Source organism: Elaeis guineensis, chromosome 8 (assembly GCF_000442705.2).
Source record: "Elaeis guineensis isolate ETL-2024a chromosome 8, EG11, whole genome shotgun sequence".
Classification (NCBI taxonomy): Eukaryota; Viridiplantae; Streptophyta; class Magnoliopsida; order Arecales; family Arecaceae; genus Elaeis; species Elaeis guineensis.
The window spans coordinates 13,550,910-13,567,154 of NC_026000.2; the positions used below are offsets into that span (position 1 = coordinate 13,550,910).

Here is a 16,245-nt window from a genome sequence, read left to right on the forward strand (position 1 = left end):
TGGTCGAACTCAGTGAGTTCGATCTCTCTTATGTCCTGCGATTCTCGATGAAGGCTCAGATACTTGCCAACTTTGTTGTCGAGTGCACTCTGATCGATGACAGTCAAGTCGAGGACCGCCCCCAAGGAGAAACTTTGGAGCTTACGTATATTCTACATGTTAATGGAGCCTCAAACATTCAAGACTGTGGTGCGGGTCTCATTTTGACCAATATCGATGGGTTAGTGATCGAGTACGCCCTTCAGTTTGGCTTTAAAGCTTCTAACAATCAAGCTGAATATGAAGCTCTTATAGCCAGACTAAAGATCGCCAAAGATCTTGATGTAAAATATCTAAGGGTGTTCACCGACTCGCAGCTGGTCGCCAGACAATCTTGAAGAGAATATGAGATCCGAGATCTAATTCTCTTCGGGTATCTACAGAAACTTAGATCTCTGCAAATAAATTTTGATTATTTCGAGATCGACCATATTCTTCGCTCAGAGAATGTCCAAGCTGATTTCCTGTCTCGCCTTATCACATCTGGTTGTGGCTAGTTGGAGAAGATCTTCATCGAGCATTTTGAAAATCTAAGTATCGACTCCGATGAGAAAGTTCACTAGATTTAGATCGATCATGAATTAAGCTGGATCGACCCATTCGTTGAGTTTCTGATCAATGGAACCTTGCCGACTGATCCTATCGAGGCATACTGAATGAGGAGACTGGCGGCCCGATACATGATCATCGATGACCAACTCTACTAGAGGTCATCGTCTTTGCCCCTACTCAAGTGCCTCTGACCCTCCAAAGCCGACACGCTCTTCGGGAGGTGCATGAGAGCATTTATAACAACCATTTTGGGGGCAAGCCGCTGTTCTATAACTTACTATGGTAAGGATATTATTAGCTGACCATGCAGAAGGATGCTACCGATCTAGTGCAGAAGTGCGACCAATATCTGAGGTTTGCCAATGTCTAAAGATTTTCGTCAAGTCAACTCACAACGATTTTGGTACCATGGCCATTCGATCAGTGGAGAGTCGATATACTCGATCCTTTTTCGCTTGCTAGTGGAGAAAAGAGGTTTATCATCGTGGCTATCGACTATTTCATCAAGTGGGAGGAGGTCGAGCTACTGGCACAGATAACAGAGAGGAAGACTACTGACTTCCTATGAAAATTCATCATTTGGCACTTTGGTTTATCTCGAGTGATCATCATTGACAATAACCGACAATTCGATAATGTCAGATTTGAGAAATTCTACATAAAGTACCACATCATCCATAGATTTATCTCAATCGGGCATCCTCAATCTAATAGAGAAGCCGAAGTGACCAACATGATAATTTTATAAGGCCTGAAGATAAGAATCGATCAAGTCAAAGGATGTTGGATTGATGAACTTTCCAGCATCCTATGGTGTTACCGAACAACTTCTCGGATCCTGACCGGAGAGGCCCCCTTCAAATTGGCACTCAAGACAGAAGCTGTGATTCCAGTTGAAGTCAGCCTACCTTCAATTTGGATGGAGTGCTACGACGAACGGATCAATTCAGACAAGCGACGAGCTATCCTAGACTTACTCGACGAGATCCAGAGATAAATCCAACTGAGGATAGCTTTTTATCAATAAAAGGTAGCTCGATACTACAACTGATGGGTTAAGCCCAAGATCTTTCAAACTGGAGACCTAGTTCTTAGGAGAATCGAAGTCTCCAAACTGACCAAGCAAGGAAAGTTGTCCCCAAATTGTGAAGGTTCCTATAAGATTTCGGCAGTTCTACGACTTGAAGTATACAAGATCGAGAGTCTGGGTGGTATGGAGATTCTTCAAACCTATAACGTTGAGAATCCATGGATATATTATTAATAGGAATACCTTATATATAAAAATTTTTTCTTTCCTACAATTCTATGTTAAACAACTCAACTCTCAAAGGCCTAACCCTCCGTCGAATTAGAGGTCACCTCGATCAGGTCCGAGGTGCGATGATGGGAACCCTTGGTTAAGGACCAAGACAGCCTCGATGAGACTCGAGGCACAGCAAATGACAATGCTCCTCTATGACGGAATGGCCTATAACAAAAACCCTCATCAAGACCCCAAGTCACCTCGATGGTTTTCGAGGTGCGGTGCAGTCAAAATCATCGACGGGACATGAGGTCACCTCGACAAAATTTGAGATGCAATAGCAGTACTGATGAGACACGAGATCACCTCAACAAAATTTGAGGAGGAACTCCTAAGAAGTCATCGAGAAGCCCCTCCAAAATGAGTCGACCATAACCTCGACGAGACCCACACTATGGGGGGCAGATGACTCGGGATGTTTCTCTAACTCAAAAAATTCTTTCAGACATTAGCAACTTGGTCGCTTGACAGCCGACTAATCCACATCATCGTCAGTTGGTATCCGATGAGACGTTATTCGGCTAATATCCGTTTAACGGAGCCATGGAGTCTAGCAACTATTAGCGTGCCAGCTATGGCTGAAGGATGCTGGAGTACAAGCTACAGTTCACAGTGCAGACCCAGACGAAATCCAACGTTATTCGGCTAATATCTGTTTAACGGAGCCGTGGAGTCCGACAACTGTTAGTATGCTAGCTATGGCCGAAGGGCCGCTGGAGTATAAGCTATAGTTTATAGTGTAGATCCAGACAAAGTCCGACGTTATTCGACTAATATTCATTTAACGAAGTCATGAAGTTCAGCAATTGTTAGCGTGCCAGCTATGGCCGAAGGGCCGCTGGAGTATAACCTATAATTCACAGCGTAGACCCAGGCGAAACCCAATATTATTCGGCTAATAGTCGTTTAATGGAACTGTAGAGTCCGGCAATTGTTAGCATGCCAGTTATGGCCAAAGGGCCACTGGAGTATGAGCTACAGCTCGCAATGCAGACCTAAGCGAAAAAAAGTTATGGTTAGTCGGCTTATCTCCGATTGACCAAGGATCAGTTGATCCGAAATGAAGTAGAGATGTGACCATGCTCCGCCTCAATGACCATGCTTCGAACTTGACAAGATGCTCCACAAAATGGCAACCCTCACCCCCAAACAACAAGTTCACTGTGCATGGCTTTCGAGGATGGTCATCAGAAAATATCACTTGGATCCACACATTGATTAACTCTTTTCATTCGATGAAGACCATGTAATCGGACTCAAGAGTTGGGGGCAAGTGTTCGGATAGGTCCTCATCACTTAATCGATCTCAATAGGAGGTCTACCTCGATAAAAGTCGACCTTATCAGCAGATCTCATCAGAAGACCGTGGTCTCCAAGAGGCCAACCTCATCTGAAAACTGAAGTTAGTGAAAGTTCGACCTCAATATCACCTGGATGTAGCAATAGTTCGAGTTGAAGACTACATCGGCCATCGACCGATCTATTTCTCTAGTGGCATCGATGAAAAATTGATGTACTTGCCTATCGCGATAGTTCTGATTTGGAGATCGAGTTCTTCAGCTGCCAACAATGCTTGATACTTCAGGTCGATGAATACTGATTTGACTTTCCAACCCTACTCGGCGAGCCCAAGACTGCTGGTATGTGGGGTGTTCACCTCGGGCTGCTTCCAATCTCTTTCATCATGCTCCGATTAGTGGTCGACTTGAACATCGACATCGACCAAATAGCTGGTGGTCAAGTAAGGTAGCCATACAGTTACATCGAGTCACATCCAGTCGCATCATCTTGAGGTCATACCCTAAGTGGTCTGCTTCGTGCCATGATAGGACACCATAAAATCATTAATTGTGCCACGTGCATGCGATAAGGCCCACCACCGTGACCAATGGTGCGTCAGCAAAAGGCATGCCCGTTGATGAGGCCATTTAAAGATGCCCCCATGCGGCTCCATATGATTGGACATTATTGGATTACATTTCCATCCTTTTATCTTTCATCCTGCTCTCTCTATAAATGGAGGTAAGAGAAGACCTTTAGGGGTTACGCACATTCCAATACTCAGCCTAAAACTCTGTCTTACTCACTCTATCTGTTGAGTTGAGAACTGATTTGAGCGTTGGAGGATCTTTGTCGGAGCCATCTCTAGTACGGGCATTTCTTGTAGGTCTCTCTGCTGTCATCGAACGTCGTTGGCCATCCTTTCCATCTGATTGGAGGTGACCCTACTTCCATTCAGTGCACCGTAAGCTCTTGCTCTCATTCTTGATTCCCTCGACTGTGCCCTCTCTCTGGTGAGTGATCTTTCTCCATCGGCTTCCGACCATTCGACACTCAGACGCGATGATCCGAGTATCCCATCGGAGACGAGCTGCAACACATACCTTTTATATTCTTCTTTCCAAATAACTCGAATGCAAAACACGTCCAAAAATTCTAGCATGCATAACAGGGACATACATCAACCCAATTCGCCTCCGGATCAAATGGGACGTCACGTGTGTGAGCTAGCCTGACTCCACATGTAATGTGGCCATCCATGCTCTCCCGCACGTTTCCAGATCCGATTCTTGTTTCCCAAATAGCTTTCTCCATCAACTTTCTAAGCCACCCACCCGCATGCTGCATCCGATTCCTCACGGGTGGTGAGGCTTTTCTTCTTCTTCTCCGTCTTTTTTTCCCTTCTGGATACACAGAGATCTCTTTATTATTAAATTTTTTTAAATATTATTTTTTAAAAATTTAATTTTAAATTTAACCCTCATTCAAATTTATTTTTTAAAATACAGTAGATGGGCTGATTGGACTGTTAGATTGCGAAATCGCATTTTGAACCCATGATTTCAAAGTAAGGTGGCAAGCCAACTAAAAATCGTATGTTCGAGATGCATTTTTTTGAAATCACACGTTGGAGATGAGATTTTTTGAAAATCATGAGTGAAATCGCATCTTCAACATATAATTTTTTATCTTTTTCAAATAATATTTTATTATTTATAAAATAATAATATTTTATTATTAATCAAATAATAATATTTTTTTATTAATTAAATATTTTTTCTTTTCGTTTCTCTTTTACTTTCCTCCCAACCCCTCCCCCCACCTCGTCGATCCTCCGACTTTTTTTGCTAGCGACCGACCCGCATTCACCCCTCTAGATGTGCCACTTGTGGCACCTCCACCCGACCACCGTTCCTCCAGGCTCCACGCCTATTTCTCCCATCGCTATGGTTGCCTCGCCCTCCCCTCGCAAGGCCGAAGTCGTCACTGTCCATGATGCACTTGTCGTGGCCCCCCCCCCACTCGTCATTCATGCACAGGCCCCCACACCCCCTTGTGGCTCTATCGTGCCGCACTCTACGCCCCACGTGGCTGTGCTTCCATTAGCCCTGGCCTCGATGAAGCCCTCCCCCCATGGTTCCGCACAACACCCCTCTCTGCCTTCCTCTACCCCGATGGTCGTACCCTATGTCCCTCGTGGTCCCTCCCCATCCCACACCTCCTGCATCTTTCGTCGGCAACACCCGACGTCTTCCGCTTGGTACAAAGAGAGGGAGGAAAAAAAAAATATATGTTAAATATATAATTTTCATACGGTTTTTAGTTGGCATTCCATCTCATCTTAAAATCATGGGTTCAAAATATGGTTTCGCCATCTGGTACTTCAATCAACTTATTTATTATATTTTAAAAAATAAATTTGGGCAGGGAAGATTTGGATTTAAGTTTTAAAAAAATAATATTTTTTAAAAAATCCTTTATTACTTTGTCATAAACCGTATTTTGGAGGCTAGCGGGCGAGGAACTCTCTCTTTCCGGCAGGTCAAAGCCCATGCAGGTGAAATAAAAAAGCCGGTCAGGTTCAACGAATCGGTTGCAGGCTTTCCCGCCTCAAAACACTTATCATTTATTCTTCTACTTTTTCTCAGCTTTCTGTGCCGTGTAGATCTTAGAAACCGAGAGCCATGGCGCCGGTGGCCGATGGATTCAGGCCTCTGGACGAGAAATCCGTCATGGAGTACATCAAGGAGACGCCCACCCTCCACGCGCAGCTGGGGAACCAGCTGGACGGCGTCGTCATCAAAGAAGTCGGCGACGGGAACCTCAACTTCGTCTACATCGTCGTCGGCCCTGCCGGATCCTTGGTCATCAAGCAGGTACTCTTCTTCGGTGCTTTCTCGGCTTGGTTATGGTTTTTATTGATCGGGTTCTTGGCTATTAGCTCGATAAGATGCTTGTTTGCGATTTTCTTCATGGTTCGAGCATCACTTACGATTGGATTGGGAAAGCTTTTGTCTGGGTTTTTTGTCCAATTTATCGGTGGACTTCAGTATAAATGATTCATGGATCTTTTTTGAGGAGTGATGCATGCTTTGAAAGACGTTTTTAGGTGTGCTAGTTTGTCCAAGTCAATTGGAAGGAGATGCGCGATGGAGTTTGAAAGGCTACAGGGTGACTAAGCGGAATAGATTTTGCTATGAGTCTCAGCATAGGGTTAGGTTAGATTTTATATAGAGATATGGTTGAATAAGCTTGGCTTGGAGGCGGAGCTGATGAAGATATGTTGACAAAAAAAAAGAAAAAAAGAAAAAAAAGGGAGGTTTGGTCGGTATATAAAGATTGTGAGATTGTAGAAGGAGATGACAAATAGTAAATTATTAATAACAATAGCATGTGTGTGCATTTCCAGGGACCCGTGTGTGCATGTTTTTGTGTATGAATGTGTGGCTAAGTGGTTCCCAAAGTTCCTTATTTTAGGAGTATTCTTATACATGTATAATTGTCCTACATGCACTCAGCATTTTCCTCTAAAAACACGTGCCTTGGAAGGGCCAATCTTGATCGTGCAACCAATTATTACTGCCAACTGCTAAGCCCTTTACTTGAAGAATACACCCCCCCTTTTTTTAATTTTTAACTTGGTCACATTAGCTTGATACACCATCTATGTGAAAAATCAGTGGTCATTCTCTGTATTACCTAATCTCAACTAATCTTGGAAGTGACCCAATATATTTTCCCTTTGGGACTTGAAGTATCCATGTGTTATAAGACAAAAGGGAAAATCTAAAATCTTACGCATAATCATTTTTCCAGCTATATGCATGCTATAGGAGATGCACAGGTGAGTAAAGAGGCTAAGCTTCTAAAACTCTTGCTTTTTAAATGAGATTTGCTTTGGCTAGAGTGCTATAACATGCTTGAAGCCGTGCCTTGGCGCCATTTGACATGTGAAAACCGTTCACTTGCTCGGTATCAAATATTTATACCTTTCTTCGAAAAAAACAAAAAGGCTAAGAACTACTGCATATATGGAACAATTGTCATTCTTGTCGATTTCTGCTTGGGCGATATTTGCTTTTCATCGTATAATATAAGGGTCGGCTTTTGTCTTCCTTCTTTCTGATGCTGCTTCAAGATTATCTCATCCTTTCTTCATGACAAATTAGGCTCTTCCGTACCTTCGCATCATAGGCGAATCGTGGCCATTGACAAAGGAGCGTGCGTATTTTGAGGCGTTGGCATTAAAAGAGCAAGGTCGATGGTGTCCAGATCATGTACCAGAAGTTTACCATTTTGACCGGCCTATGTCTTTGATTGCCATGCGCTACTTGAAGCCACCACACATAATTTTGCGGAAAGGATTGATTGCTGGAATTGAATATCCATTGCTTGCTCAACATATGTCAGACTACATGGCAAAGACACTTTTCTTCACATCTCTTCTTTATCATTCTACATTAGACCATAGACATGCAGGTGTGGCTTCTATATAAAACTTTTTGACCATGCTGGATTAGAATGCATGAATCGTCTCATCATTTAGTTTACTTTTTTTTTTTTTCCTTTCTTTTCTTGATTTTAGCTTTAAAAATATTATAATTTGAAAGTCACAACTGTAAAACTGATGATGATAGCTAGACTCTTGTAGATATCCTCCATATCTTTTATATTAGCTATTAATTCCTTTTATTTGATACTTTCTGAAAGTTGCTAGTTTCCTAAATATTTGTGAAACAATTAAGGCTTAGATTCTCAAAATTCTTTTGCACTCTTCTACTGCAATCTCGCTGCCTCCTATGGCTGAGCTACAAGGCTCTCAGCAACTGTGTTGCTCATATGTGTGCATTTTATTTTGGTTTAGAACAATGATAAACATGAGAATATGCATTACTTTGTGTTTATTCTGCAGTTGTACGGGATTTCTAAGGTTACTCCAAAACTAGAAGTCTTTACATTTTTGATGTGTTGGGCACTTGGATATATGATGACCCTCCATGACACTTCAGATCAAACTATGATCTCATCACCACTAACTAATCAAATTATCATTTCTATAGAAAAATTATCGTGCTTAAAATGATGTTTAGCAAAGGATTTAAAGAATGATCATAATTTTGGAGCAATTGATCCAACTGATTGTTTATTATTTACCAAAGTAATGGAGTCCTACACTTTGTGGAGGTCTCTGATGTCATCTGGAAGGTTCCAGAAAACTACATGATTTGTGAGATGGTGGGAGTTCTTTGGAAGGTTAGAGTTTCTAATTCCTATGAAATATCTAGGCATTATATAGGTGACAAACATCATTTCTGCATGGTTCCTGTCCAGTGTTTTTTTTCTGGCTTTAAAGGCATAAATAAGAGTGTTGCTTGTTTGCGAGCAAACAGAGTGTGGAAGTAATCCAATTGAAGGCATAACCTTTCCACCTATGTGCCCTTCTTAGTCTCTTGTGTTCTTCTTGGTGCTCAGATGTGTGGCTGTAGCAGGGTAACTGAAGTCTTGAAACTTGTCTTAGGGTGTAGAATAACAGGTGTGCAAAAAGTTCAAGAATGGCTAGTGCTCAACAGACCTTGCACAAGTGCTGTATGGGCTTGGAATAAGGTAATTTGCTAAGTTGGTACAATCTGTGAATCCTGCAGCACCAAGGGTTCCCCACACTTTGACATCGATTACAGTGTTAGCTCATCATATTTAATCTCTGTTATAAAAAATGGTTTATTCATAAAATTTGGTTAAAAGCATTTTGACCTGCATTGAATTAAACCTTCTTTGTTAGGCTTCTAGATTTTACTTGAACTTTCAGTTCTCACTCATCCTGTTGCTAGTATCTATTCTCATTAACTACAGACTTTCTCCCAAGGAACATTTTGTAAAGCGTTTTGCCCCTTATATTCTAAGAGCTTATGCATATGTGTATACTGATCTGAAGCGTAATATGTATTTCCACTTCATGTTGAGTACTACATCTTGGAAATTGGAGTGTCTTTATCAAGAAGCACTGCTTCATATTTTCCACTTCTATTTTTAAATGTTTTAGTCATGCATTACTTTGCCATGCCTCCATATTTTATTCAGATGACTTTTTGCAATTTTTTTTTTCCTGTTTGGTAGTGTCATTTCTTTACCTTGGAACATGTGGCGGCCCTACTATGTAAGATTCTTACATATATGTAATACTGAATGGATGTCTCTGCAGCTCATGTTGAATACTATTTCTTGCAAATAAGAGTTTTTTTTCTCAAGCAGCATTGCTTGACATTTCTTGTACCATTTATAAAATTTTAGTAGTTTCCTCTGTATCAAAAGTCTTAACAGGATTAAGTGTAGTATGCATATAATAACTTTGTTAACATGTCTTAACAAGATTAAGTGTAGTATGCATATAATAACTTTGTTAACATGTCTTCTACATGCATTTTGCAGTTGCAGAATTTTGTGGAAATGTGGAGCTTTGTAGGCACACTGAGCGGGTTGTCTTTTCAGACCCATATAAGGTGGCTCAGTATAATCGTTGGACTTCTCCTTACCTTGATCATGATGCTGAGGCAGTTCGAGAAGATGACACTTTAAAGATTGAAGTGGCCGAGTTGAAATCTATGTAATCCTTGTCTTGCTAATGATGCCTTCTTTCTGAACATCACTATGTATATTTCTTTTGCATCATGCTGCACATGAAAAATCATGTGAGATGTATTTTCCTATGTGTAGGTTCTGTGAGAGGGCACAAGCCCTAATTCATGGAGATCTTCATACTGGTTCTGTCATGGTGACTGGTGATTCTACCCAGGTCATTGATCCAGAGTTTGCTTTTTATGGACCCATGGGGTTTGACATAGGAGCCTTTTTAGGAAACCTAATATTGGCCTTCTTTGCACAAGATGGGCATGCTGACAAAGGGAATGACCGTCAAGTATGTTTATCTCGCCCCCCCCTCTCGCTTCAGATACCATTCTTCTGAATTCATTTGTGTGCGGTAGGCATAATTTTTGAATTTACTTGCAAGTAATTGAGGCATGCAGTGTTCAAGTCCTCCATGTATCTCTGTAATTAATCAATTCCAGTGGTCAAGCTAGTGTTCTGAACTCAAGTTGATACAGAACAGCTTTTGAGAATCACATGGTTTGTGAACTCTTACCACATACACAAAAGAAAATATCAATGAACCTTCTTACTACAACCTTCTGTCATATTTCTATTTTTCATATTCCACTTATTTTAGTGAAGTCCGTTAAAAGGCATTAATTTTTATAATTTTTGATTTCTTTTTCCTTGATATCATAGGTGTCAAATCACGGTATTTATTACTCATGAAGAATTAACCTGTAGTCATGGTAAATTTCTGTTTGCAGTCTATAATACAGTTTGATATACTTTGATGTTATCAGTGAAATGCTTAATTGAAGATCTAGTTGCAGTCTATAATGCAGTGAAATGCTTAATTGCGGTCTATAATACAGCCTATGATGAGTTTAATTGCAATATTGTTGCAGTCTATAATACAGTGATGTTATCAGTGACATGCTTAATTGCTGTCTATAATACAGCTTGTTATCAGCTTAATTTTTTGATTGCTTTTGTTTGCAGTCATGGTTTAGACACACGGACAAGGTCATGTTTGTCAAACATGCCAAAGATACAGCTTAATTGAAGAAAAGAGTAAGGAAGAAAGTAAAAGATGAAGAAGGGAAACGAGAGATAAGGAGGCAGAAGGATAAGAGGTTCGAAATTGAAGGAGATGAAGCAGAAATTATAGGAATAGAGAATGTAGATACTAAGGACAAGCCCCTTTTTTAATGGTTGGGGAAGTGATTCATGGATTTCAATTAATATCATTTCCCTTAGAGCCCTATAGACACTCGAGTCCAGAGAATCATTCTTAATCACTGACTTGTAGGACCAACCTAGTACTTTACCAGTCCTTAATAAGGACAGCAATAGAGACTAGTACTTTCTATTCAAAGATGGATTGCTAACCAACCAAAATCTAAAGCTATTACCTGAAGAGAAAGTAGTTATGACTCGACAAAATTTTCCAATTTTCAATTAAGCTCCTATCAGCTGAAATGTTATATGCAGTCAAGGGAAAGTGACACATGTCATGGATTTCCCATGAGTAGACATCTCTTGACATATGACAACGAGATTGGATGCTTCTCCTCCTTTCAGCCAATGTTTGCAATTGCTGGTCGATGAACCTTCTAGTTGGTGCACATGTTGTTCCTTTAAATTCCACATAAAAGTTATTTCATGTACTTCATGTTCACTTGATTGTTGTTTCTCAATGTTCTTTTAAGATTATAATAATGCACAGTTGGTTTCTTGTTTCTTTTTTTTAACCTTGTAGTTCAACCCAGGCCATTTTATCAATCTTTCCATTGACACTGGAACTATTTTTTTATTTCTGACGAGCTGTATCTATCTTATTTTTCAGGCATACAAACAGTGGATTTTGAAGACAGCTGAAGAAACTTGGAATCTTTTTCATCAGAAGTTCATTTCACTCTGGGCTGGACACAAGGATGGGAATGGTGAGGCATATCCTGTGTCTATATACAACAAGCCTGAACTTCAACTCCTTGTCCAGAAGAGGTACATGGCAGGTTTATTCCATGATGCTCTAGGATTTGGTGCTGCTAAAATGATAAGGTAATCCTACGGAAGTATATCTTGTTATGTTATTTCATTTTATTCAACTTTAGAATTCTTGAATTACTAATTCAAGCTTATTGAAGCAAATTACTCCAGATGATAATGTTTCATAAAGAACAATTATGCAAATATTTTCAGACTTTATTCTGATACGCCTTCAACAGCATGTTGACAAAAATTTCACTTGCTCTGCTCGCCCTAGACAAAAAGTATTTGACAGTTTTAATACGTTGATTTCCAATAGAAGTTATATCATAGGAACTACACATACTATTTACAACTTTAAAAAGATTATAGACATTAGCATATTCATGCTCAAGCTTTTAGTTCTTTGGGTACCACTTCTGTGTGTGTATTCACACTTGTTTGATGATACATTCGGTCATTCCCTTTTGGATTAAGTGGTGGAGGATTTATAACTTCATATTGGTTGAGACATCACGCATGGGTCAGTGTTTATTTTCAGTTTAACGACCATGTCCTTTTATTTACATGGTTGCTAATCTATTGTTTTATATAATTAGAATTTGATAGGGAGCGATCTAGATGCTCTGCTGCTCCACATTTCCCAGGCATGTGCTCAAAGTTTCCCAGGCCATGTGAACTGCATTTGCCACTCTTGTTTATTATAATGAATACTCTTGCCAAAAATAACCAGATAATTAAGGATTCTCTAATGATCATAATATTTTTATTGATGACTGAAAACTGGTGATCGTACACTCGAAAGTGTAAAGAGTTATTAAGCCTACATGGTCTACATCCTTAGCAGAATTTACGATTATACCATGATGATGTTGAAAAGACAAAAATGCTAAATAGGAGAACATCCCGACCCTCCATGCCCCCCTCCTCTCGTCACATTTAATTTAGTTGATTTCATCTATATGTGCTGTAGTCCACTGAGAAAATTGATGCATCTTATAGTTGGTATCTCAATGTTTCTAACATTTACTCGAGTTTCTTGGACTACAGGAGGATAGTAGGAGTAGCTCATGTTGAAGATTTTGAATCAATTGCTGATGCTAGCAGGCGAGCATATTGTGAGCGCCGTGCCCTTGACTTTGCTAAAATGCTTCTCAAGGAAAGACGCCGATTCCAATCCATCAATCAAGTCATTTCAGCGATCCAGGAATAATATTAAGCTGTGGTTTGAGAAGACGTTGCTCCCTTTCCCCTCAATATATGCTTAAGGTGAATGCTTGACCACACCGTCAAAATAGAGATATTAGTTGTTTGTAATCATAACGTTATGTCACATGCAGTTCCTGCGGAATTCAGATGTGAGTAATTCGTGCCACGTGGATTTATGAAACCTACGTGTTTGATTATGTACATTCCCATGTCCATTATACCTTCAACTTGTGCTGCAAATGCCTATTCGGCCATTGTTGGGAGTGAAACCAAGACCTTCTTCTGTGCTATAACATGAAGCCTTCCTTTTATCAGCTGTGCCCACTTGTTCCCTCTCATGAATGATCACTGTGCTCTGAACTTGATTTTTTTCTCATTACTCTTCAGTAACATCACCATAAATTGCTTTACTTTACCATACCAATACTCCCAAATATTTGATATGCCCTCAGCATTACTTCGCTTGCTTAATACCATTGTCACATATAATGCTAGATTCTGACTTCTTAATTGAGTACATACCATCAGATGATGAAGGTAAATAGATGGTAGGATGAACTCGAACGGAACCACATTTTCCAAAACTTTTGATGGGCCTGGATCTCTAACTAAAACTTGACAAACTAATAAAAGGACATGTCTAGTCTCATCGTCAGGTTCAACCTCTAAAATCTTAGTTGTGACATGAACTCCGAGTTCAAGTGGTTATGTGCATGGATAAGCCTAGGAGTACTTTCCAGACGCATAAACAAAAATTATGTCACAACCCAGGCACGAAATTCCATCCCAAACAATAGCTTCCGCTTTCTTGGGATGCGTTTGGTTAGTCATTAAAAAAATATATATTTTTTTTTATTTTTAATTTTTAAAAAATAAAAATTAAAAAAATAATATTTGATAACATCATGTAAAATTAAAAATCAAAATCAAAATAATCAAAATAATTATTTTATATATAAAATAAAAAAATTTTTATTTTTCAAAATTTATTTTTTTATTTTTTCACGCCTAAAATGCCAAACCAAAAAGTAAAAAATTCGAATCGTTCTCTCTCATCGAGCTCTTCACCTTCCCAAACCCTTCTCCCTCCTTTCCTGTCATCTCTAAAAATTACTTTTTGCTTTATAGCAACGTAATTACCAAACATATTTTTTACTTTTTATTTTTATTTTTATTCAATAATAAAAATTTAAAAAATAAAAAATATTTTTTAAAAATTAAAAATTAAAAAAGTATAACCAAATGCACCCTTAATTAAATTGGTCACATGACAGATCTACCATGCAAGCATGCGCTCAATGCTTGGTTCTTTATTGCTTTCCTTGCTCAACAAAGCAAAATAGTGCATCCCTTCTTTGACTCAACCCGCCTGAGCCCAAGGGATTCAGAGGCCCATCCCATGGCGTGCATACCCAGCGATCATTGATCTCCATGAGAATACGTCCCTCCTCGCTGTCCTTTAAGCCACTGCGCGAAGAAGATGAAGGCGAAGAGACATGATGTCTGGCTGCAAATCCAAAGGGTGTAAAGAATATATAAATTAATAAATGAGAAAAAAAAAAAAGGGGGGGGGGGGGGGGGTGGGGGAGAGTTCAGGATTAAGATAGAAAGTACTGAATAATATAATAATAATTAATAAATAGGTGGGAAGAAATAGAAGCACCTGACATGGATACGAAACACGGGAGAGACAATATTTATTTAATAATTTAAATGAGAGCAACAGTAAGCAGTATTCATAACTGAAATCTTTATTAATTTTAAGAGAAATTCTTTGTGCACCGCTGGTGGCGTAAAAAATCTGACGTGGAGCATATCATTTTATGTTGGTTCATGTCGCTACTATTTTTTAATATATATTTAATGTTATAATTTTTTAATATACATTTAATATCTGCAGTTCCATTTTATTATTTGAAAAGTTTGAATGACGAAAATATCTTCATTTTTTGAAAAAAATTATGACATCTTATATTTATATTATGAATCTTACATGTAGAAAATCATAATTTTGACGTAGGATATCATGACATGCCATTAGATGTCATAAATTTTTTTCAAAAAATAGACATATTTTCGTCATTCGAATTTCAAACGAAAAAACAGAACTGCAGGCATTAAATGCACATTGAAAAGTAGTTGAATAAAATATCCTTTCTATATTATGACATCCTTCATTCAGGAAGTCATAATTTAATGCAAAATGTCATAATTTTTTGAACCATATTATGACATTTTGCGTGCAGAAAATCATAATATACCACGGGATGTTATAATTTTTTTTCAAAGAACAAAGATATTTTTGTCATTCAAAATTTTTAAATAAAAAAATAAAACTACAAGTATTAAATGTGCATTGAAAAGCGGTGGCTAAGTGGATCAATCACATAAAATGATACGCTCCACGTCGAATTTTTTACACCACCCATGGTGCATAAAGAATTTTTCATAATTTTAATGCCTTCATTTATCTAGACATGAACCGAGTTAGCGGACCCGGAGAATTTGTAACCAAAATTTTTTAGTAACTTTAATATCTTTATTCAGATTAGCACCGGATATGTTGGAGAGTTCGAGTTCTATTTGCTTTACAAATTATGTTGCGTTGTGCAATCACTATAAAGTAATCAATTTAAAAGGATAAACTTATTCAAACCCTCCATCTCGCCCTTTTTCAAATTCCTTGACAAGGCCAGCTTTGGCCTCTGCCAAACGCCTGCTGTCTACAAATCTGGGTAGCTCAAGCCAGACGTCTTCCTCCCAAGCCATTCCTTGGCAATCCCTCTACATATCTTACCTATGCCCTTACATATACAGCTACCATTATGATCAGTTCTTGACAGCATTGTGTTGCGTTCAATTCCATATTCTTAATAGCCTTCTTGCTTGTTCTCTCTTACGCGTCTGTGGCAGAGAACTCGAGACTTATGCGCGACCACAGACGTCCTTCTACGTTTTCTATAATTTTCAGGATTGCAACGGCAGAATCTGGACCAAGCCCCCGGGGACCTGGGCACTGATTCCGCGTGCACACTGTGGTCATTAATTAGCATATGAGTTTGATAGTTTTCTTGTTTGCGAAATATTCATAATTGAGTAACAAAATGTGGAGTTGTTTTTGTGCCTTGTATTCAATTTGAGGCTATACCAACTGAATCCAGAAGCATATAGCCTCTCTCTCTCTCGTGTATGTGTGCTCCTGCCTCAGTAGGTGTGTATTTGTATTTGTGGCAATGCAATCTATTGTCCCTCATGATTGTGATGATCTTGATGGTAGATTA

The 16,245-nt window shown here is 39.1% G+C and overlaps 1 protein-coding gene across 2 annotated transcripts; it reads left to right on the plus strand.

The window, feature by feature from the left end:
- Positions 1 to 5,582: 5,582 nt before the first annotated feature.
- On the plus strand, positions 5,583 to 13,275 carry LOC105050176 (methylthioribose kinase). 2 transcript variants are annotated; one of them, XM_073262301.1, is made up of 7 exons: positions 5,583 to 5,735; positions 5,827 to 6,054; positions 7,348 to 7,657; positions 9,605 to 9,779; positions 9,890 to 10,091; positions 11,613 to 11,827; positions 12,806 to 13,275. In XM_073262301.1, exons 2-7 carry the CDS (start codon positions 5,863 to 5,865, stop codon positions 12,966 to 12,968), a joined length of 1,257 nt encoding a protein of 418 aa, XP_073118402.1. In that variant the 5' UTR covers positions 5,583 to 5,735; positions 5,827 to 5,862; the 3' UTR covers positions 12,969 to 13,275. The 2 variants fall into 2 exon arrangements, 1 of the variants encoding a protein (XP_073118402.1); XR_832982.4 differs by lacking the exon at positions 5,583 to 5,735 and having other exon boundaries at positions 5,775 to 6,054; positions 12,806 to 13,024; positions 13,096 to 13,275.
- Positions 13,276 to 16,245: the final 2,970 nt, after the last annotated feature.